Raw genomic sequence first — 24,423 nt, forward strand, 5'->3', positions numbered from 1 at the left:
AAAAATGGATTCCCTTAGGTTCAGTGAAAACAGTAAATCTATGCATATTCAATAAAGCATTTAATTGAAGCACAGGTGTGCATTCTTGAGGACTCTCCCGCCGCCATCTTGAATATTGGTCTGCGACCAAGTAATCTTTCCGACTATCTTTCATCGTAGATGTAGGGGTGGGGTAGACTGTACTTTGCGACATACCGCAAGTGAAATAAAATGCCAAGGGACATAGGGTGCATTCATGCGAATGCCCGATGGCAGCGGCATTAGGAAATTTGCGTAACACACTAAATGTCCGCGTACGTCCCCGTGTTCTGAATGTCATGGTGCGTGAACGGTAATCAATGTAAGCATGGTGGTGAATTCTCATGAAACTCACCTCATCGCGGGTCTCCTTCACGTCATGGCTATGTTTTTGATACCTGCGGTACACAACGAGTACACACTGTCGCATCGTATGGGACGCAGTGCAGTTTGTTCTTTATTTTTACATTCATCAGTCATTTCTTTGGGTAACTGTTCCAGCCCCGCGCGGGGCAAAGGCGACGTATCATCTTCTTTGTACTTCATTCGTGACGCTTTCCGTGAAATGTTGATCCCGATTAGAGCAGCACAGGCTCCAGCCTCGCTTTCACGAGCGAAAGAATTTCCCTGGACATCTGCGAATATGAGTGAAAGGTTATTCAGCCGAAAGGAAAACACCGTGCATGGCACGCGCGGCTCACTGCAGCTAATTCTGAGCGGTTTTCGTCAAAAGAGCCGGCGGCATTTCGCTTCGAGTCGCAATCATGCACGCACTCTCGTATATAGACCGACGAGTCCAAATCATACTAAACTCTGCGCACAGCGCGCGTTACTCACCCCAAACGCCGAATCGGAACGTGCGGGTCACAAAGCGCCACGGAACCGCTATATTTCTGTTGCCGTTTAGCGTGTCCCTATCTAGTCGAACGTAATCGAAATTTCACGCTCTTTTTAGTTCTGAACTGCAATGCACGCCTCGGCATCCGCCTACTCCTATGAATTCCTTTCGGCAGCGCAAAAAATAAAGATGTGGACACTAGTCAGGACAAATAGATAGGACCGATGCTAGAGACATGGAATGACTTTACTGTACGGAAATATACAAAACTAAAGACCCGTTGCACAAGCGCGCATGCGCAAAATGACGCTGAACGCAACGTCGCACTCAAATGAATGCCAGTATCACGACCATGCAACTAGCCCACATTACCGCCTTGACGATTTTGCTGGCGGTTGTCAGGGTTACGGGCGGCCCACAGCCCCCTCTTGCATTCAGGTATTTCAGCTAAACCCCTTCGAAGCAATTTTTCGTGATGACGCAATCTATGCAGATTGAGGCACCCTCACACGAGCGTTGCTTAAATTATTTACGTCATTTGAAGGTATATGTCACAACGGAAGGAAACACGTGCAATAAACAAAACAGGGCGAAATGTCGTACACTTTTAGTGTTCCAGATTTCGTGCCCGATTCACAAATCTTCTCGAGTAGAAGTCACAAATAGCTATTACGCCATAATTGTACACGTAGAAACGAATTGCAGCTGATTCTTACGGCGGATGTATCAGTAAAATGCGACCAGCCAATTAACGACAATCAGCCAATGAGAGAAACCGCAGTGGAGGGCTTCAGAAGTTTCGACCACTTGCAGTTTTTGAAACTGCACGTAAGTATAAGCACACGGGCCTCTATAGGATTCGGCTTCCATTAAAATGCACTCGCGTTCGACCCCGCGACCTGCAAATCAGCAGTCAAGATCACAACCATTTCTAGCTCACTTTAGCGAGGAGACCAAACTCTGACGATAAAGCACTTCGAGCACAAAAAAAAAAATAGAAATTGTGTATATGACTTTTTGGGCGCGTAATTGCAGAATTCTCTTACGGTGAATTGTTCGCAAGTTAAAATACTAGCTAATCCTTACGCTGGGCATGTCGTCAGCGAAAGCGACCAGCCAGTTGGGTAGACAACACTAAATAAAAAAAGACTTGGTAAATTTGACCCCTGTTTGTCATCTTGTTATTGGTCACCTAGGAGCTATAAGCAACTCGGATATGAAGAAAACTAACGTATATCCAACAAAATAATAGCAAACCATACAAAAGCGTACCGCCAGTGCACAGGGTGATGGCTGTCTACCAGGGAGCGTGGGCTACTCGGAAACGAAGGTGCCACTGGCCACATCCCTGATGACGTCACTCTGGTTCACTTCGCCTGCAGCCACCAGCTTGGAACCCAGCTGCCAGACTTCCGTGTTGCCTGACCCGCGTCCAACTAAGAGCAGGTCTGGGCTGCACACGAAAAATGCACGCGAGTCTTTACACCAAGCGACAATTCCCTAAGAAATTGCGGCTCTAATTCTTACTGCAGCATATTTACAAACGATAGTCCTCGAAGAGTTAGAGACAGACGGAATGTGCACGGACTCCCCTTTGATGCACTTTCAGTTATGGGGGAGTGAAAGGGCAGTTTCACGAAGCACTCGTGGTACCGATTCACGAAGGGCACGTGAACACGCGTTTCGTAACACTCCAATGCCACAAAATAGGCCTGTCATAAATACAGAGACGTGCCACGTGGCAGTGGCAAAAAGCTCTTATGGCAACCAAAAACATAGTGAACTAGGGCCTCACACAAAGACACACAATCTCTAGCTGTGTCTCTCTCACACACTCACGAACACACATGCACACACGGGTTGGATGTCATTCATGGCCGCCACGGCCAAGAATAAAATGAATGTGCACAACACTTCTCCTACGTCGCAATCCAGCCTTGGCAGCCTCGAGCTTAGCAGGACAACGCATTAATACGGAAGCTGCAACTTTACATCTACAACGTCAAGGTAATACAATAACACCGAAACCCAAAACTAACAGTGCTGTTGACCTTTATTATTTTTTATGTTTTTTAAGAAGAACATTCGATTTCCAGCACTACCTGTAACTGGCAGTGGTTTAAATTCCAAATTAGTTACGTTATCCACACTAGATGTCATAACATCCACTATTGCATTTTGAATGCAGAAGGCACATGGAAGGCTAAAACCGGTAAAAGAGCTTTGATGAGAACAGAATGTTGGCACAAAAACTCATTGCGCAATATATATATATATATATATATATATATATATATATATATATATATATATATATATATATAAGGGAAAGAAGTGTATACCTAAGGGCTCGTTTTTCCGTGTTTTGACACGATATTAATGAGATCTAACAGACAGTAATGCCAAGGAATGTACAGGGGAAGTTATTAGAACCAATGGAATGTAAACAAGAAGAAAGAAAAGTGGATGAAAAAATAACCAGCCGTGAGCAGGAATCGAACCTATGACCTTCGAATAACGCGTTCGATGCTCTAACCACTGAGCTACCACAGCGGCCTTCGCTCCATCCCCTTTTTTGGGTTTATATGTGAATTTAGAAGTAGGAGTGGCAGTCAGCGCCATCTATAAGCCAAGCGACGAGTGTGAAACACTCTTTTATGCGCATGTTTGGCGTCACGTAGCACGTGAACTTATTACGAGCGGGCAGCTGATTAATAGCCCCTCGTATACAACCTAATGACACCAAGTCTGCCAGTACGAGACCCTCGTTAAATGAAATAAGGGAAAGAAGTGTATACCTAAGGGCTCGTTTTTCCGTGTTTTGACCCAATATTAATGAGATCTAACAGACAGTAATGCCAAGGAATGCATTACGATCTCTGAATAACGCGTTTGATGCTCGAACGCGTTATTCGAGCATCGAACGCGTTCGAGCATCCCCTCTTTCCTCTTCTCTTGGAAAAATGTCCAAGAGGGAAGTTTGAAGCGATGAACAATTCGTGAACGCTGGTTGTTGCTAGATGAGACGCTTCGACAAGCTCCCGTTTTGAAGAAGGCCGGTACGCTTGTCCAAGCGTCGACTCGCACCCAGTGTTCACGAATTTCACATCAGATCAGAAAAAAGGAGCACGGAGCTTAGTCCAGCTTCGTCAATGTAGTAAAACTTCTTTTGGGCCTAGTTGGAGGTACTTTTACAGCGCAAACACAGACACACCACAAAGAAAGAGATCCGAGTTTGATTTCATTTCTTCGCGTATGTAATACACTGCTTCATCTATCAACTCAGATTACAATTTTGTGTTTTTTGTTCATTGCGTGACGCATGTGTGGTATGACTGCCTTGGAGGTATATATGCATTGCCTTTCCCAAAATAAAGTCAATTGTTAGTCACCGCCTGTGTGTGCGGTCTCTTTATTTGTGGCGTGTCTGTGTTTGCGATGTAAAAGTACCTCCATGTTCGTCAATGCAACTTGTCTCTGGCCTCATACTTATCGCACCTATAACGTTGCATTGTTTATGGCGACAATAAATAAATAAATATTGATTGATTGATGTCTCGTAGTCAGAGTTGCACTTGACCAATTCTCCTGTTTGTTTGTAGGCGATTATAGATTGAGACGGAATAGCTTGGTATTCACAGGATTTCAACATAAGTACAGGAGCACTGTTTTAGAGAATGTCTCGCTGTTAACGATACTTCTTATGCTGTGTTACAAAAGCAGGTTCAAAGCACTTCCAGAGCGATGTTGTCTGCTTATTTCTATTTCCGGAGCTAGTCTGTTCTACTGGAAAGTGGTGAAAAATGGTAGGCTGACATTTGTCCAGAGCAAGCCTACACACTGTCCTTCGACGCAGTAGTTGAAAACGTCTTTGTTATGTCTATAAAAAAGGGGAGCCATTAAAGTGGAGCACAAGAAGATTCAACGTGCACGGCTACAGTACGGCTTTATATCGTTATTTCGGCCCACATGATGGGCTTGGAAGGCGATGAAGAGAAGCTCCGGCACCTTTGTCAGGTTTGGCTATTCTTTCCGTGCCTATTTTGCAACTCAATGCGCCCCACTGTCGGGCCTAATTCATGGACAAGCGTTCTCGGCCGTATACTTGCCAGAGCAGAACGCTGCCTGCGTTTTCGAGATGTCACGGTGAAACGTCTTGGAAGCAGCCCTTTGTCGCTTTACCTGTGCGCGCAGTACTCGAGGCTAGTGCTGGCGCCACCTTCACAGCGCGGTGGGAACTCTGCCACGGGAGATGTGGTGCGACGCAGATCGTAGAAGCCAAGGCGGCCGTCGCCCTGAAGCGCTGCCAGCAACGCCGGCTGCGAGGGGGACCAGCGGACCCTCGTGGCCGCTTCTGACACTTGAATGGTCAGCACTGGCTCCAACTGGGATCAGAGCATGCGTCAAGCTGTCTCCATCAATACTCACTTCTCACTGATATTGTGGAGTACACTGTGCGATTCGCAATCATTCGCAACTTCTCAAAGGGTTTTGAGTATTAGGTTTTGAGTATTTCCTGATTAACTAGCTATTCCACAAAACGACCATAATAGCAGTGAGGCCTTGATATTAGCATGAATTAAAGACTTCCTCGGCACCAATACGTAACAGTTGGCGATGATGCCCCATCAGCTCACCGGTATTAATTTAGCGTCCCGCAAGGAGCAGTATCGAAGCGTTTGCTCATTCTCGGCAATGCTAATGACCATCAGGACGGAGTTTCTTTTTTTTTAGATCACAGTGTTCGGGGAATCGCGTGATCTACAATAAAATTGCTAACAACATTGACTCTGTGAATTTATACCAATATCTCCACAATATATCTGAGTGGTGTGATAATTAACTCATAGAACTAAACACTAAAATGCTAAACCATGCATAATTCTTGCGGGTCCTCCAGTAATAATCCCCCGCGTTCACTTGATTGATAGATATGCGGGGTTTAACGTCACAAAACCACCATATGATTATGAGAGACGCCGTAGTGGAGGGCTCCGGAAATTTCGACCACCTGGGGTTCTTTAACGTGCACCCAAATCTGAGCACACGGGCCTACAACATTTCCGCCTCCATCGGAAATGCAGCCGCCACAGCCGGGATTCGATCCCGTGACCTGCGGGTCAGCAGCCGAGTACCTTAGCCACTAGACCACCGCGGGGGGGGGGCCGCGTTCACTTCTTCAACAAGGCTGTTCTCTATGACGTAAATTGAAATAAATAGCTTAGTCTTCACGTGACACGTCGCCTCTCCTGGAAAGTGTGCACGGAATACGTTATCAACAATGCTAACCATTTAGGATGACTGCCAGTTGGGCGTGTTGGTAAAGGTTCATGATGAGACAAGCGCAAAAATACACACACTCAGAGAGGACACAGACAAGCGCTTACTAGCAACTGAAAATTTCATTTTGAAGCGAACACTAATAAATACATTACACGCATGTACGTCATTCCCGACTTCCTTTGTCATCATCAACAACGTGATATGACAAAAAATGCACGCGCCCACAACCGGAAACAAACACGTGCCAAGAACTAAGAAAAGAAAACGTAAAAAACAAAGAAACAAAAAAACATAAAAAGTAGAAAAACACTGGGTTATGTGACGTGCAAAAAATCAAATTCCGCATCTGTTAGTAGAACTGACGCTTGGCTGACGCAACTGTACCCTCCTTTCCTTATTCTATACGCTTCCATTATTTCTCTCGTCGTCCGCTTGTTGCGCCTGTCAATTATTCGTGTGTCGGAAAATTTCGGTTGGCAGGTGCACTCCTTGCAGTGCATCACTAAGTGTGAGTAAGCGGCCCCCTTTAGTGAACTCTCATGTTCACGAAGGCGCACATTTATGCAGCGACCCGTCTGACCAACGTATTCCTTTCCACATGGGAAAGGAGTTCCGTATACAACATCTTTTTTGCACTCAACGTACCGTCAATGCGTGGTAGGTAGTCGGCGCTTGGTCCTGTTCGTTTCTGTGTCCTCGTTCTTCGCGCTGCTCGCAGTCACGAAGCCACACCAAAAGCTCAATCCCGTACCCTTTTAGTGTTCATGTGGTTCCTTAACGTGCAATGACATTGAACAGTATACGCATATCGCTAGCGTTTCGCCTCTATCGAAATGCGACCGCCGCGGTCGGTATGCATTCTGTATAGTAACCCTCGATGAAAAGTAACAAAGCATTTTGCACAAGACGGACTGAAGATGACGGACGTGCGATGACGAGCAACAAACTGGTTGTTAGTCAGCCCTGCGACTGTCGTCTTTATCAAGTCTGAAGCACTGCGTTATTCCATTTCGTATGATGCACCAACCAGCCCATTCAAGAACTCTACTGCAGGAACACTCTCCGATGGCCTCTTTTTCCAGCTTTACACCGGATAGGATTACCTGTAGCAAGCTGTACACTTTGACTTCTCGGTCGATGCCTCCCGACGCAAACACGTTCCTCTCGAAGGGAGACGAGTGGACGTCCAGCGTGTGGCCGCGGTGGGGAGGGAATCGTGCCACGATGGGGCAGCTGTAGGTGCGTTCTATCGAAGCGTGGTCGTTGACTACGGCTGTAACGAAGAAGAAAAAAGTTCGAACGTTTTGTGAAGAATGTCTTCCTAAGACTTAAAAAAATGAGGTGTTTTGTGCTTAAATTCCCAATTTTGGCTCGGCGCCTTCCGAAATATCACGTGAGTTTCTTTTTTTCTCTCTCTTTTTGTTGTTCTTGCCTGCAGCTGAGAGCTTAAACTTCAGGGAAAATGAACTGCATATCGCGTAAATAAGCAAAACATTCAAAAGCAACATTAACCAATGGACGACAGGGCACACATTAATCTCCCCAATCTTGTATTCATGGACATGAAAATGAATATTATAACCAATACCAGATCATGTGAAAACTAAGCCGTTGTCGAGAAAGCTGCTGCAGCTGGTGCATGTTCTAATTAAAAAAGCAGCGCTTAAGAACGGCAGCTATGAAGTGGCAAAAAGATAATCTGGATTATGGCAACAATTATGAAAAATGCCTAACCGAAATATGCAGCGATGATTGCAATGTCGAGTTGACGTGCAAGTACCCCAGCTAATGTGACAACTACGAGTGCACTGCCTGTCAAAAGGCTACTTTAAACAAGTATCTGATTCTTTGTCGTATAGGAGCTCTTCGTCACCCACCACGGTGGTGTAGAGGTACTGGAGCTCGACTGCTGATCTGCAAGTCGTGGGATCAAATCCTGGCCTTCGATGGAGGAAAAACGTTAGCCGCCCATGTGCTTGTTCGTTCGTTTGTTCGTTCGTCAGCCTGACTACGCTCACTGCAGGCCTCTCCCATGTTTCGTCAATCAACTTGGTCCTGTGCTTTCGGCACGCTGTCACGTTATAGCTGCAAAATTATTAATATCATCTGCCCACCTAACTTTTTGTCTCAACACTTTCCGCCTAACAGTAGTACATAGCCGCGGGTGAGTATGTGCCACTGGTATGCGGGTACGTGCCACAGGTAATTGACCCTCAGTATCTACCAAAAAACTGCGAGAACACTCGTGGGCAATTGAGCGCGTGAGCGTTAAGAAAAGCCAACATCGGCAGCGTTGACCCGACGAATGCAAGTACCTTAAATGATTGATGGATATCTGGCGTTTAACGTCCCAAAACCACCATATGATAATGAGAGACGCTGTAGTGGAGGGCTCCGGAAATTTCGACCACCTGGGGTTTTTTTAACGTGGACCAAAATCTGAGTACGCGGGCCTGCTGCATTTTCGCCTCCATCGAAAATGCAGCCGCCGCAGTCGGGATTAGGTCCCGCGACCTGTGGGTCAGCAGCTGAGTACCTTAGCCACTAGACCACCACGGCGGGGCAAGAACCTATATGCAAGGGTCCCAGCAGGAATCGAACTCAAGCATTCTGCGAGGCAATCAAGTATTCTACCACAGAGCCACGCGATGTCTCGGAACTACTTTTCAAGTAGATCCTGATATTCGTGAAACGTCAATTGTGGTTGCAGTGCTGGCTGTCCAATTTTATAAGCGTTACATATATACTCCTAAGATACAGCCGTCACGTCGGGTTAACGTCAATTGAAGTTAAACGCCCCGCCGCGGTGGTCTAGTGGCTAAGATACTCGGCTGCTGACCCGCAGGTCGCGGGATCGAGTCCCGGCTGCGGCGGCTGCATTTCTGATGGAGACGAAAATGTTGTAGGCCCGTGTGCTCAGAATTGGGTGCACGTTAAAGAACCCCAGGTGGTCGCAATTTCCGGAGCCCTCCACTACAGCGCCTCTCATAATCATATGGTGGTTTTCGGACGTTAAACCCCACATATCAATCACTTGAAATGAGGCGCCATCCGATGCGGTTAATTTATCTAGCAGTGTCCAGGGCTACCATTCTCGCGAGCAACAGCGCTTCATATGAGCTTATCGCTTATGGTGTTGCTGATACTCATGTTCTTGAAGGCATCGTTGAGCAAGTGCAAACAACTGGTTATGTCTGTGTGTGTAACATTTGTACATATATTTAGCGTCATTTCGCAATGTTGCGCTCAATAAAAAATTACAACATGGTCAGCTTCTCTCCGCTTGCTTCGCATAACGTCGATTCCCAAGGTACGTGGAATCTGCCAAGTTTTTTTTTTTTCTTGTTTACAAAGATGACCTTCTGTCTAGCGTCTTGTGTTACGCCTGCCTTTTGGACATGAGTGTGAGTGTATAAAGCCACGAAAAATTGTTCTGTCATGCCCATACTTTCCAGGATGACTTTTTGCGAATACATAAACGGTGAACGGCAGTACAATGTCCCTGAATATGAACAGGTCCTGATATGATAATTTTCATATCAACGCCATAGAAACTACGTTTTTCTATAGTATTTTCAAAACAACTTTTATTACGCAAGTCGTCTGACGCCGACTCTTTTCAATACTTAGTAGTCGTCATTTGTCGCGAATAATTTGGACTGAACAAGTTGTACCCATAACAATTTCTGCTAACCTTTCTCTTGGGTGCTCACAGTGTAATTTGTCCATAGAACTCTCCATTGTAAGGTTATTACACCATAAAACATTCGTCCTACGAAAACTCAAATACGCTTGCACAATCTTTGATCCCCAATAAGCGAACTTCTGCAGTACACTTCAGGCTGTTCCAAGTTGTGCGACACGAATTATATATACTCAACGAGTGCTGTTGTGCTTGAGTATCGGGGGCCTTAAAGCTTGAATTACAGCTGTCCTGATGTCATGAATTACGATTACGCAACTCGTCTTAGATGATTTTATTATTTACCACTGCAGGAGCCGAACTCGTCACTCTATCTCACAACGTCTCTCACCTTAGCCGTACCGTATATACTAGCTTATTATGCAGTGTGAGTTCCATGCCATCATATCCCGCCCCGCCCCCTTTTTTTTCTTTGCAGGTGCCTGTAGATTGGAATGCATACACTTCTTTCCGGAATCACTATAATCACCGGCACGTCACTCAAGCTAAACTGGCAGGAGATCATTTATCCGCACTTCGTTTAACATTGCTTACACGATCAACGAGTTATTTGTTAAATGGTTAAATCGGTAGTTACACTATGGGTGAGAAGGTTGTTTAAACCTCCGAGATGATTGAAATAGTTCAATAGATAACGTCACCTTCATGCCGTCGAAGTTTTGCAAAGACGTGAACGTGTAGCTTCGCTGCAGTTCCATTTTCAGGCTCCGTACTAACCATGTTACTGATAACCTTGACAGACCAGCCGAACAGTGTGACTAGAGTCAGTGTTTGTGAACCAGCGAACTTCGTATTTAAGAGCCCCATTCAAATACAGGCAAATTTAGTCGGGCGAAGGATGGTAAAACTTGAGCAAATTTAATGGTTGCGAATTAGAGCGTCCACCCTTTCCTCGGGATATATTGATTCAACTTGATACACCATATGGGGTCGTTGTGTCAAACAGAATGCGGTAAAGTGGGCGGGTTCTAACCTGTTATATTCCAGTTATATTCCATCTGTTATATTCCAGACTAACTGGAATACTATAACAGATGATTGTTGCGGGCTAAATATCATTGACTGATTACGGATATCATAATATTCCGTACTATTTACCATGACATTCAAGATTCATAATAAAATCAATAGTGTACACGCACATTGAGTTTCATTTACATGGAAAAAGCACATTTGTTAAATCCGCTGGTAACTAGAAGATAAAGCTTTTTTTTTGTTCTTGCTAGACGCCATAACATTGTGTTGTGGTAGTTGGCAAAAAAATCTTTTCTGTTCTACGACATATTTTATACAACGTTAATCCGTTCGATTCTTCTAGTGAGATGGCAACGGCTGGCTTTAGCTTTAAAACAGCACCTCCACTCCCTAAGTACGTTGAGGCGTAGATTTGGGACGCGCAAAATTAGCTTACGTGCACAACAACAACAAAATGGTTCTCCCGGAATCCTCAGGTCTCCGCTTCCGAAAAGTATATGTCGCATTGGAAGGGCATGCATGATGTGAAAAGTCTTACGCGCTATCGGCCTCGATAGACTGAGGGATCCTTGAAGAACTCCTCCTCCTTCGGTTCCTATCACGAAGACCTCATCGTCGAAGTTGTTCTTTGCAAGGCACGTCACTGAAAAAGAAGCGAGGGAGAATAAGCGAGTGTTTTTTGCACGATGCAAAGTAACAGCATGCCGGCGTATCGTCCACCTGAAAACATTCAAACAAGCAACTACCTGCAACCGGGTGTAGTATGCGTTTTTCCCTTTCGAGCGCAAGCTTAGATCACACAGCGCGTTTACCGGACGCCATGTCCAACTTGTTTTCTCTGCGGACGCGAGTTTTCCAACATGACGTTGACGGAAACAGACGGGCTGCGGCGCTAAGGCGGACTGGCAGCCGAAGGCGTTTGAGCGGTCTTGTTTTTCTTAATCCGCTGCACCTCTCCCCGCGGCTCTGTCGGATTAGTCGATTACGCCTCAAGTCGCTCGAGAAGCTCGATGGCCGGCAGGCACCGGTCTCCTGGTGGTTGGCGTCACCCGCCTTTCAACCTGTGGGCATATGCTATGTACATTGGGCTGCGCTCCACGAGCACGCATAGCACTGCATCAGCTTAATTCTCATAGTTAGGCGTGGGAGGAAGGCGAAAATAAATTCATTTTACTTGAGTAATTTAAAAAAAGAAGTACGAGTCAAACTACGATGTGTTGAACAGAACTGTACCGTCGTGTGTGATTAAGAAGGAAATTGTGATGATATGAACAATTTTTATGCCTTGTCACTTGAAATTCTGACTGACCTTGTGAAGACGGTTCGTGCAGCGAGTGAGTGAGAGGGAAGAAAATGTTCTTACTCGTTTTCATCATTAGGTATGAATAGATAAAAGATAGGCGAGGTGTATTCGATGAAGAAAACGGACGTGAGAATAACAAAACAGAAAATATAAAGACAATAACGAAAAGTAACTGAGGTGGGCAAAATGGAAAACTCCACACCGACTGGGAACAAAGAGAGAAAAGGAGGAGGAGCGAAATTTTGCAATATTTTAGTTTATGGATGTCTTGTCTGTCACGAAAACGGCGGTAGCGTAATCTCTGGCGGCAAGTAGGTGTGCTTGTGTTTTCTCGCCTTTTCTTTTCTTCGAGCCGTCTTTTCTTTCGAATTTTTTGGCTTTTAATACTACAAATAGAGTTTCAGCAGCACCTTCCAGCGTTATTTTTTGTTTTCGTGCCTCTCATGAAGAATGCATAGCCCGTGCACAATGAGCGCTGCTGCAGAAAGGACCAACTTCGGACAGGTAATACTGACAAGAACCGCGTATATTGATGCGCCATTGAAGAACTAAATGACAGAGCGATTCGCTGTTTATTTACTGCGCTCTCCATACCTTTCTTCATAACGCACATTCATTCGCTTAACTCGCCACAAAAATGGACCCTATTCGAGAGTATACGGAGTAAAAGGGACGACGTATACTTGGCAATGTTGCGTTCAGTAGTGTTTCACCAATAACCTAGTGAGCCCTGGGTGCAGGACGTCGAAGGTGATATGATAAGGAAAAGGTTGTCCGCTAGTGAATCCCACCGCGTAGAAAGAAACAAGCCGACGTCCAAGCCCACGCGGAGGGTGCTATTGCTTCTACTGTAATCTATTTGAAACGCTTCACCCATTGCATAGCTGCTTCATCCCACCCGGCTCTATCATTTAATGAAGCACTCGACTTTCGAGCAGCTGAACGCTAAGCACACTGCTGAAAGTGCACGCTCGCTGCTCGGACGTTCTTAACTGCAGTATATACATTTATACAGGCGATTTTCTGTCTCCAGAATTAATGCAGCAGGATCTCTTTACACTAAAAACTCAGCATTAAAACAGTCTTTTTTCTATCATTTTTGTTGGAAGCCGAAGTATATCGCATCATTTTACTATTACGAACCAGACTATCGAGGCAACTAGGTGCCTATCATTAAAAAATTTTAAGGCGACCTCAATGTTCTTTAATGGCGCTAGTCCTCAGCATTTGGCGACGTTTTGGTTGACTTGGGTAGACTGACTTTAGAGTAAAAGAGAACAATTATTGGTGAGCACGGCAAACCATCTCAGGAGACAAAAAATCTCATTAAGAGATGACAAACCGTGAAAGCCTCAAATTGAACCGACAATATATATAGCTAGAGGAGCTTTCGAAGTTAATCAATAGGCGTAGGGTAGCCGACATCATAAGGTATAACATGGAGATGGTTGAGCAGGCTGTAGAAAACGACAGAAGCTCAAACGTTGTGAAGGCAAACTTGTGAACAGGCAAAAATCAGATGTATGCATTAGGGACAAGGAAGACAATGTTATAACCAATATGGACAGCATAGTTGAGGTGGCGGAGGAGATCTACAGGGAGCTGTACAGAAGCCGAAACAACCAGGATGATATCGTAACAAGCAATAATAACCCAGAAGAATCCGACATTCAACCAGTAATGACAGGGGAAGTATATAAGGAAAGCCCTAGAAGGAATGCGAACAGGTAGAGCCACTGGTGATGATAAAGCACCAACGGATTAGCTGAAAGACGGTGGAACTGGCCACCTTTTATACGAAGTGTCTCTTGGCGGAAAGGGTACCAGAATCTTGGAAGAACGCCAACATCATCTTAATCTATAAGACAGAAGACGTCGAGGACTTGAAAAAGTACAGGCCGATCAGCTTACTATCTGTTCTCTACAAACTTCTTAGAAAAATAAAACCTTATAGAATTAAGGCTGCATTAGAGCTCAATCTACCGAAGGACCAAGCAGAATTGTGTACAGGCTACTTCACAATAGACCATATTGATACTATCAATCAGGTAACAGAGAAATGCGTGGAGTACAACCAATCCTTATAAATAGCTTTCACAGATTACGAGAAGGCGTTTGACTCAGTCGAGACATCAGCAGTAATACAGACACTACAGAATCAGGGGATGGCTGAATACTGCATAAACTTACTGGAAGAAATCTACAGTGGATCCACAGCCACCATAGTTTTCCATAAAGAAAGCGACAGAATCCCAATAAAGAAGGGTGTAAGGCAAGGAGACACGATCTCTTTAATGTTATTCACCACGTGTTTACAGGAGGTTTCTAGGGCCCTAGATTGGGAAGAGTTAAGGATACGAGTTAATAGAGAGTATGTTAGGGGACGAATTACAGATCACGATTACTGAACTGAACACGGAAAGCTGAAGAGTAGGTCTGAAAATTATTATGCACAATTAAAATAATGTGCAACAGTCTCGGCAGAATACGGCATTTTGTGATAGGTGGAGAGATGCTGGAAGTTAGAATATAAATACTTAGAACAGGTAGTAACCGCGAAAACGAACCATTCAGCGTTATCCTGCCTACGTGCTATGTGCCCGGCCCATGTCCACTTCTCCTTGATTTCAACTATGATATCCTTTACCCTGGTTTGTTCCCTGACTCACTCTGCTCTTTTCTTGTCTCTTAAGGTTACGCCTATCATTTTCCTTTCCATATCTCGCTGCGTCGTCCTGCGTATAGTATATAACTAGAAGAATAAGGGTGGGGTGGATCACATTCGGTAAGCATTCTAAAATCATGAGTGGTAATCTGCCACTAACCCTCAGTGGCAAGGTATATAACAGCTGCATATTGCCGATACTTACCTACGGAGCACAAACCTGGAGGCTTACAAAGAAAGTTCAGCTTAAATTTAGGACGACGCCACGAGCTATAAAAAGGAAAATGATAGGTGTAACCTTAAGAGACAAGAAAAGAGCAGAGTGAGACGGAAAACAAACCGGAGTGAAGGATATCATAGTTGAAATCAAGAAGAAATGGACATGGGCCGGGCACGTAGCACGTAAGCAGTATAACCGATGAATTTCCAGAGAAAGCGAACGACCGAGGGGGAGACAGAAAGCTAGGTGGGCTGATGAGACTAAAAAGTTCGCAGGTATAACGTGGCAGCAGAAAGCACAAGACCGGGTTGATTGGCGGATCATGGAAGGAGCCTTTGCCCCGCAGTGGGCGTATAGTCTGGCTGATGATGATGATGATGACGTGCCATCTTGATGGCACATACCCGGTGGAAAACATTATGCCCTTTTATTGAGCTCATTCAATAATTCAAGTGCACTCTACGAGTTGAGCTGCTCTAAATCACGTAGTCTTTTGAAACAACTCTGGCAGCGAGCCGTCCTGCTGCTGAAGCGAATCACAGAGGCCACTCAGAAAGGTGCGCACGGTTGAAGTCTGATCCACCAGGTGGTGCAACGATCCCAGATGCTCACAGCAAAACCTTCAGTTCTTTCAGGGAATTCATTCGTTTTTTTAATTATTTGTCCTGACATTTAATTAGCCCTCATCTGAACCTTATGCTGCGATATAGTATGTATTCTACACAACTCTTGAACTTTTAACTGTTGGGCCCTTTTTTATATTTTCATAATTTCTTGGAGTTTCGTGCCATTCGAGTCAACGCTCAACTTCTGCGGTTGGCTAAGGGTGCATTCTGGTATGCTGCTTGAAATACATGTCACCACGTGATAGCGCCAAGAAAAAAAGTTTCATTGTCGTGAGTGAAATGGTGTAGCAACATCGAATATGGCTCCCGTGCGCGGTTCGTAATCAAGATTAAAAGGGTCTCCAGAATTAGCAATAGTAAAACAGTCGCAGCTGATCAAGGAATGGTAACTTTCGCAGCAAAGTCACCTTAGTTCTCTAAAATAAAACTGGTGAAGTATAAGTAACTATAGTGTCATGTGCGTATATGCACGTAAGGCCTCCAACGCCAAGCAGCAAATGCATGCTTGTGACAAAATGGCAAGTTGGCCGAGTTGTGGTGCACATATACATATTTGAAGAAACGCAGGGCAGAAAAAAAGATGTAGACAAGGAAAAAAGGAAACGACACACAGCACTCTTTCTTGTCGTCCTTTTTTTTTTGTGTGTGTGCACTGTTTCCATTTTAAAAATCTATGCTTGTGAGACGAAGCCGTATCCCGCACAATACAGGAGACAAGTGCTCGCCCAAAACGTGGCAGTTTTTTTCTTTTGTATAAGATCTTCACGGTGAGCTTACCCGATACACTTGCAGTAAGTGACCACGTAGACGCTAATAAGAAATATAATACAGATACACTACACTAGTTTTTCCGAGAGGAGAAGAGCTGATGGGGAGGGTTATTAGGCATGTTTATCTGTGCTCAAGTACGTATAGCTAAAAAGGGACTTTTTGCGCTTCTTACTACGGAGAAACAAAGGTGACGGGAAATTTAAAAAAGCACGTCTGCATGTCCGCGAGTTATATAGTAACGAAGCCATGTAATTGCGCATATTACAAGCTCAAAGGACTTGTTGATTGAATAAAACACCGACTAACCTCCGACATGTGCGCTGCTTGCTCCACTGGGAATCTGTTTGTGGAGTCGTACGTTTTCGGCGAGCAGCAAGAAGTAGTTGATGGCTTCTAGGTGACCCTTTCGGGGTTCGTACATCCATTGGATGACCAGACCGTCCAAACCGCAGCTTATCAGCTAGAGAGGACCCAAACATATACAAAACACTAATCAATATCCCGATCCGTGACACTTCGTCGTTGAAGGAGCAAAGTGTTAAGCTAATAATACGTAATGACTAGCCCACTCCGGAAAAAGAGTTCCTTGCGGATGAATTATTTTGTTTATTATGAATTATTTTGAATGAATTATTTCGGATGAATTATTTTGTAACAAGACAAACTCGAAAGAAACGAGAGGGTTCATGTGTGCTCTAGCTCGAGAGCTCATTGACCGAGCGGGACAAAGTCAAAGCATATCCTCGCCCACCGGCGGGACACAAGACACACATATATACGGCGCTTCTCACAAATTCTTAGATGGCGAGGATGCTGCAGACCTTAAAAATATCTATAGGGTTTACCTTCCCAAAACCACGATATGATCACAAGAGACGTCGTAGTGGAGGGCTCTGAAAGTTTCGACCACCCGGGGTTCTTTGACGTGCACCTAAATCTAAGTACACTAGTTTCAAACATTTTCGCCTCCATCGAAATTGAAGCTGGCGCAGTCGGGATTTGATCCCGCGATCTTCAGGTTAGCAGTCGAGTGCCATAACTACTATAGACCACCGCGGCGGGGCGATGCCACACACCTTAGAAAGATTCAAGTGAATTTATATACAAATCTACCCAGACGGCGTCAAATTCACCCTTCTATGCCAGTACATCTGTCCATGGTGTGGCGAAACGCCAACGCTCTTCTACGCCTCATGGGGCTGTGAACAAATACCAGGTGGTTTTTCAAACCATAGCATATACATTCAAAAATGAGCAGCGGTAGTCTCGTCTCACCAGCTCGGAGCTGGAAACACTATTCGCGTTCCTACATTAGAACTGCCGTGCGGCGAAAGCCAGTGGAGCCCTGGACCTGAGGCGCACCACCCAGTTAGCTTTTGGATTCCCCTTCACCTTCTTCCTTGCAGCAGTTTCTTAAAATAAATAAATAAATAAATCATAGCAGCGTACACATGTGTTCGAGTGATTGATTCTAAAACGTCCCCCGTAATAATCCTAATATTACCTCTGAGGGCAATCTCAACGTTAAGCTTTCACGTGAGATTCAAACAAGTGGTCAAATAATGGTTAACAAACAATGAACTTTCGGTGTGACTCCACAGTGAAAGAACAGAAAACGCAGACGGATGGTGGAGCCGCAAGAAAATGTTGCCAGCAATAATTGCTTTTTTTTTTTTTTGAGCCTGTCAGTGGTACCTGGCAATACTGGTCGTCCATACTTGTGCGAACGTAACAACGTAAAGCTCCGACGCAGATAACTCGTCACTGAAATAGAAAATTTACGAAGAGGCACGAATAGACTTCGTAATTCCATTGTTGTTACAGTACGTTTTCTGTTTTCTATAAGGAATTCAGCTTTATTCTTTTTAACTAGCACCATTAAAAAGTACAAGGACCACCTGAAAGACCACTCTCCTATTTGAGCTTCCTCTCCAGACTGCCTGCTCTCCGGTAGTGACTTTTATATTTAGTGAGAACTGCACAGCATATGGTCCTTACCACAAACTATTATACCCATATCGATGACGATGCGCCATGAAGTACACATTATGACATGGGAAAAAAAGGGTAGAGGGCCGTGGCTGGTCGACTGTACGTCATAAACGAGTATGATTCGTGGTACGAGCCCCTATTATGAGTCGTGTGCTACGTATAACTTCAATCACGTAACACGGTATTATAAAATTGAATCCGAATGAATAAGTACTAACTTCATGCTCCTCCTTATAACTTACAGAGGTCGACTCTTGAGTGTTTCCGATCCACTCAATGCACTTGACCAAATCTCGATGATTGTCGTGCATCACTGCTGGTGACGAGGCCCACTGGTCACTTGCATTTTGCATGTCCCAGAGCAGGATGTCTCCTGCAGCAGATACATTCGATACTTTTCTCCAGCAGAACATGACACTCTAGGAAAGCCGAAGAAGAGGATGAGTTTGCGACCGCGTGATGAGTGCTCCAACCATTGTTTGCAATGCTGGCCGCGGGGATCCAAAAATCAATCGGCCCAACTTCGCACACGAGTGGCGTGAGTACTTTCCCCGCGGGTAACGTGCATATGACACCATGTCTTACCACAAACCACGCCGGCACAATACTTCAGTATAATGCTCGTATTATGCTCACGATACAAGTGTGTCTTCCCGACAATAAAACTATTTCTACATCACTGCCGCTGAAGAATTTATGTACAATAATAGGAGAGTCACGCTCTGATAACTTTGGCGACCTTGTTACTGCACACGTGACCAAGAACAACCGAAAATAAAGAAAAGGCGTGCCGATTCCACTGTTTCTAGACAAGGTGGTCTACCTTGGGCAGCTACTTTTGAAATACACATACAACATGTAGTTTGTTTTGTTTTCGCATAAAAACTCAATGTGTATGAAATGTAAACGCATATTAGACACCACACGAATGAAACTGGCTTGGAGAGAGAAGACGCAAAGAAATGGGGTTGAAACGCCCATACTCACCGTGAACTGTGCCTGCGACCAAAACCGACGCCCTCTGGGGGTGAAAAGCCGTAGAGGTGACACAGGTGTCAGTTGTGAGAAAGCTGCCGTTGTGGTTGCAACTGTTTGAGGGTCGATGGGGATTCCAGAGAAGCACCCCAGCTTCGTGTGTGCACCATTCGTTGTGGTTAACGGCTCCGCATGTGCTGGAAGTTATTGTCAAGGCAACTACTGCAGACGATATGCGACATGATATACAACGCCAGTCAAGGCGCAGGGACTTAGGGCTTAGGGGACGCTATATATGCATTTTAGCCATAATCAGAATTGATCTTGCATTATGCGGCCGTTGCTGAACAAGTTCATCTCTTGATTACTGCACTATAAAAGCTTGTTAATTATATGTAAGGCAGTTGACAAAATTAGTTGTTACAAAGTAGACGTATGACAAGCTGTGAACATCAGAAAAACGTCCCAGCTATGCCGCAAAGGTGAAGCGATGAATGCGATAGCAACAAATTGGAAGGTCACCCGCCCAATGGCCAGCAGATCAAAACGTGCCGCGCGTTTCTCACGCACAAATGACGCACGAAACGTACTCTCAGGTATACAGATGAACGCGAATAAGCGTCTCAGTTGTTACATCGCTGGGTCTGAAAAGCGCACTCTTTTCGCAAACGGAGACTGTGAAACGATTGCAGGTACATTTTTGCGCCCGGTAACTACAACAGAATCGTTCTGGTGAAAGCCGAAGGATAGACAAGACGTACGATCCTCCCCACCGCGCGATAAGGAAGCGCGAGTGAGTGTTTATCCCATGCTCTCTGCGGGGCGAAGTGCGCGTGGGATGTGAGAGCGTGCTCCACCGCGTCGTGACGATGTGGCTACGAGCGTTTATTGCGCCATCTTGCTGCTAATGCTGAAAACACGATAGTTGCCCACCCATGCCCGTCACCAGCGGTAAGTGGTAGATATAAGTAGCTTGCCGTTTGAACGTTCAAGGCCGTGTTCCTTGGTGGTTCGGTGGTTAACGCCTCGCACTCACGATGCAGAGGCTCCAAGATCGATTCCGCGAGCCGGTGTCTTTTCCTGAATTATTTTTCTTTCTTGCGTTTTCATTTATAGATATGTAGATACGTATACCTATACGGTGAGTGACGGTGACGCCGACGGAGGCGGCAAAATAAAGCCGAGAGTGTCCATATCATAGCTATCGCAATAAAATATTTCGAGAATTGCGTTCTCAAATACACCTACTTATCTTCGGGCATACTTACAACGCTGAACCATTTGTGTGCAGCCATTTACGTAGTCTTCTAAGGGAACAAGCAGCAAAACACATCACTAAATGACTTACGATGTGGTCAAAACGCACGCAATCCGAGCGCTGGTTCGAGCATTCATTAATTGTAACGAACTTGGCAGCAAAATAATGTTCGCCGCATTGTTTGTATAATTCAAATGCCAATGAAAGGTTTTGCACTGCGGTGTATCGCCGTCAGTGTATGTTAGATGCACGCGTACCATTCTTCGACACCAATCAAGCCATTACGAGGCAACAGTTTCGCGCGTAAATAACGCTCGAGGACATCCACGATCAAGTTTCGTAAAGCCATCGCGCAGATGCTTGCAAGTTCGTCGCTAAAGTCGCACCTGAATTTTCGTGCCTGCTTGCCGCCATGCGTGTGTTTAGACATGAAAGTTGAATACATGAGTGAATTTTTAAAGATTCCTTAATATAGATTCGTCCTGGCTAACTTCACCGAAAATATTTTTTACCAAGCTCCCGAAGCATTTTGTTGATAGAGGGATCTATATGTCGTTGGGCAACCACCATCGCTAGAAATATGTGCAGCATTTAGATTCGCTGCGAACTGCTTTTCCGAACAACGCTTTCACTAGAGCCTAATTTAAAAATGGACCGTGGTTCACATTATATTTAGGAAGACAGTTGTGCTTGGAAATTAATTATGGAGTGTTACGTGCCAAACGCGATATGCGATGGTGGAGGGGGGTGGGTGAGGAGTGGTTTTGTAGGAGAAGAGAAAAGTGAGCCCCGCCTCTGTCTGCAGCTAAGTGCGACACCTCAGTATGTAGGTGACGAGGGAATGGGATAAGAGGGATTAAAAGGCATAGAGTAATAAGTAGAGAGTGAGAATAGAAAAATATTGGGACACGGTCGATGGAGTCCAAGTACGGGGCACCAATCGGCTAGAGCAAGACGGCGTCAGGAGATTGCGGACGGCGGGCCGATCAGCGAAAGCTAAGCTGGCGTCAAAGATAGCGGATGACACAACCATTCAGCATGGAATCCACTAAGCGAGTCCTTAGTGGAAGGCTTTGGATTAACTTCGACAACCTGGAGTTCTTTAACCTGCACCTAAATCTAAGCACACCGGCACTTTAGCATTCAGCTCCAGCTGAAGTGAGGTCGTCGTGGCAGGGAATCGAACCCGCGAACTCGTGCTTAGCATAGTGCAACGCCACTGCGGGTTTGGTTGCGCAGTTTAGCTCGCCCGAAATGCGCACGCTGTGTTGCTAATAGCGCATGGTATCCATACTGCATTGTCTTAACCTGACACAATGAGAATTCGACATTTAACTGCACCCGCTCATGGGTATACATTGCCGCCACACTTGAACGCCCGTTGCATCATAATTCGTTTCTCTTGCTCACTCAGTTTCAAAGCCGCAAGAAGATGTTTCGTTCTTTCTTTCACATACTTGCCTTTCGAATTTCGCTCGTAAATGCGAAGTAAAATGTGGAAGCTGCAGTCTGCGCCGATCTTTTCGAAGAACGAGCCATATACTGAAATCCGTCTTTTCCCCCTCCGGGTTTCGTTCATAATGAGCACTACTGCATATCAGAATCCCAAAGGAAACGTGTCGGCAAACATCGTACACGCGCTCAAAACAAAAAAAATGCTGAAATTAGGAGAGGGTAAGGATGTCTACAAAAAAAAGTGCCCAGATAGACTTTTGGTTTCAGGCCACTCGTCCATCGTTTTCTGACAGTGCTACGAAAAAATAAATAAATACGACAGCTCCTATGATTTACATTAAACGATCATTTAAAGAGAGTCCGAAGACGTCAGAACAACGTAGTCAATACACTGGAACCCGAGGCGTGAAAGGGATGGGAAACGAATTGAAACAATGGTTACGCCTTCGGCAGTTGTGTTTTCAGTGCGCGTGTGTGAATCTTTTATGCGGTTCCAAACGCCGGGCGTTTAATAAAAAAAAGACTTCTTTAATTAAAAAACAAATTGCAAATACCGTTTTTTGATAAGCAAAAAAAATACTTCGAGCTATTCCCACGTTGAGGTGACTTTTGTGTTTGCTAGCCAGCTTTATGCTGCAATATTCCGCTACGTTCCAGAACAGAAACTGTCGAACTGTTTTCGCCGTCGTCAAAGATATCTGTTTTTCAAAGAGGCTCTGTACAAAACTTAGAGCCTCGCCTAGCCCTTCGAAACAAGTCATTTAACGGTGATATTTTTTAAGAGAAGGTAGTGTCGGCAAGCAAGAGCGACATTCAGCATATTTTCGATGGCCCACGCGCTGGCCTCCTCGAAGTCGATTCGAAAGAAAGGAAAGTGATGAAAAAAGTGTGTCGTCGTTGCTGTCTCTCTCTCAGGAGGTCTAAAGCCCCTGTCACCTTAGCAACACCACACGGGGGACGAGTAGCGGGGAAGAGAAAGGAATGTGAAAGAGAGAGAAAGCAAAAGAGGAGGGCGTCAGTGGTGTTTGGTGACTTTGGTCTGGCCGCGAGCGAACGCTCAGCGCCTCTTTGGCCGGAGGAGAGAAAAAGAAAAACCATCAGACAGGCCGGTAGCGCGAGGATCGTCGTTTCCTAGGCGTTGCAGCACGTGACAAGTTCGTACAATGAGTGTTACGCACGGGTACTGATATCCTCCGAAGCTCCTCACCTGCCTGCTCTCAACCCCGTTGAAGAAGGCCGGATAGCTCCACGTCTGCCATTTATGAGCGCTAGGCATTAGGCTCACGGCAGCGGTCAGTATGGCATAAAAGGGGAGATGGTTAACGCGCCGACCGAACGTTGCCAACACTGTGCAGTGCCGGCTGAGGAACGTGCCCAACAACACACATCATGCGATGGCTCGTTCATAAGCCTTCCTAAAAAAATGGTCGCACCAAGAAACGCCCTGTGCACCTCTGAGCAAGCTTCTCTAACATCATTTGCTTTGTGGATATCACGGTGCTTTTTTTGCTCTTGTTTCTTTCTTATACTCCAAGTACTACGTAATCCAAATAGTAGGAGCGTATGTTCCGTTACCATGAACGTGTCCCCAGTTCCATAACAGGCCACCGTGGCAACGTCTCTATGCACAAACACTCGCTTATCATTGTTTCGAAGCAAGGTTGAAGAACTTTATAAGGTCAAACTTTAATCCAGAGCAGTCGACAACTTACATACACGCCGCCACTCACTGCCAACAGCGCTGGTTCGGTACGTTATAAACAGCAGCTTGTATTGAAATGCTCCGATAGGCCAAGCAGTTCAATGGGGCAATTATGTATTTCGACACGTGGCCTAAGAAGTTTGAGTACGAATTTACGCAGGAGGAAGCGAAAAAGCAAGGCGTAGCTCTGGTTTCTTGAAGATATTGAATGGCTTAGTTTAGGCTGAAATATCAGTCGTTTCTCTCCTTCAGCATTTCCTGAACCAACGACATTGTAATATACATAGCTACAGACTGAAATACCGTGTTAATTATTCCCATTTCTTTTTTCCCCTTGAAATAGGTATCATCTTTTAGCGCTGTGCCATTCTAATTAGAACTCATTATTGAAAAAAAAATAATGTACAACCGTAAACTCGAAAATGACGTCTCAACAGTTCGATGATTGTACCTTTAAATACGGCAAATAAAAATGCGAGCGGCTAACACAGCTTGACATGTGGCTTCGAAAAGTTAGCTCAATATTATACACTTTAGAGCACGCCTCCAAACCCTCATTCTCCTGCATGCATACCCATGCGATATTTCATTGTAGTATACAGGGGACAACTGTCACTACAAATATGATCTTCTTTAATT

General features: G+C 45.1%; 1 protein-coding gene across 1 annotated transcript in view; it reads right to left on the minus strand.

Annotated features, from left to right (window-relative positions):
• Window positions 1-450: 450 nt before the first annotated feature.
• The window catches only part of LOC119176739 (cytoplasmic dynein 2 intermediate chain 2), a 176,305-nt gene continuing 152,332 nt past the window's right edge, over window positions 451-24,423 (minus strand). The window contains exons 5-12 of the mRNA XM_075877260.1: window positions 19,382-19,561; window positions 18,637-18,767; window positions 16,709-16,862; window positions 11,356-11,460; window positions 7,243-7,412; window positions 5,039-5,241; window positions 2,129-2,309; window positions 451-653 (exon numbers count right to left, since the gene is read on the minus strand). Of these exons, the coding sequence (XP_075733375.1) occupies window positions 2,171-2,309; window positions 5,039-5,241; window positions 7,243-7,412; window positions 11,356-11,460; window positions 16,709-16,862; window positions 18,637-18,767; window positions 19,382-19,561 (1,082 nt within the window). The 3' untranslated portion in view covers window positions 451-653; window positions 2,129-2,170. The remainder of the gene's footprint in view (window positions 654-2,128; window positions 2,310-5,038; window positions 5,242-7,242; window positions 7,413-11,355; window positions 11,461-16,708; window positions 16,863-18,636; window positions 18,768-19,381; window positions 19,562-24,423) is intronic.

This window comes from Rhipicephalus microplus, chromosome X (genome assembly GCF_043290135.1).
Source record: "Rhipicephalus microplus isolate Deutch F79 chromosome X, USDA_Rmic, whole genome shotgun sequence".
NCBI lineage: Eukaryota > Metazoa > Arthropoda > Arachnida > Ixodida > Ixodidae > Rhipicephalus > Rhipicephalus microplus.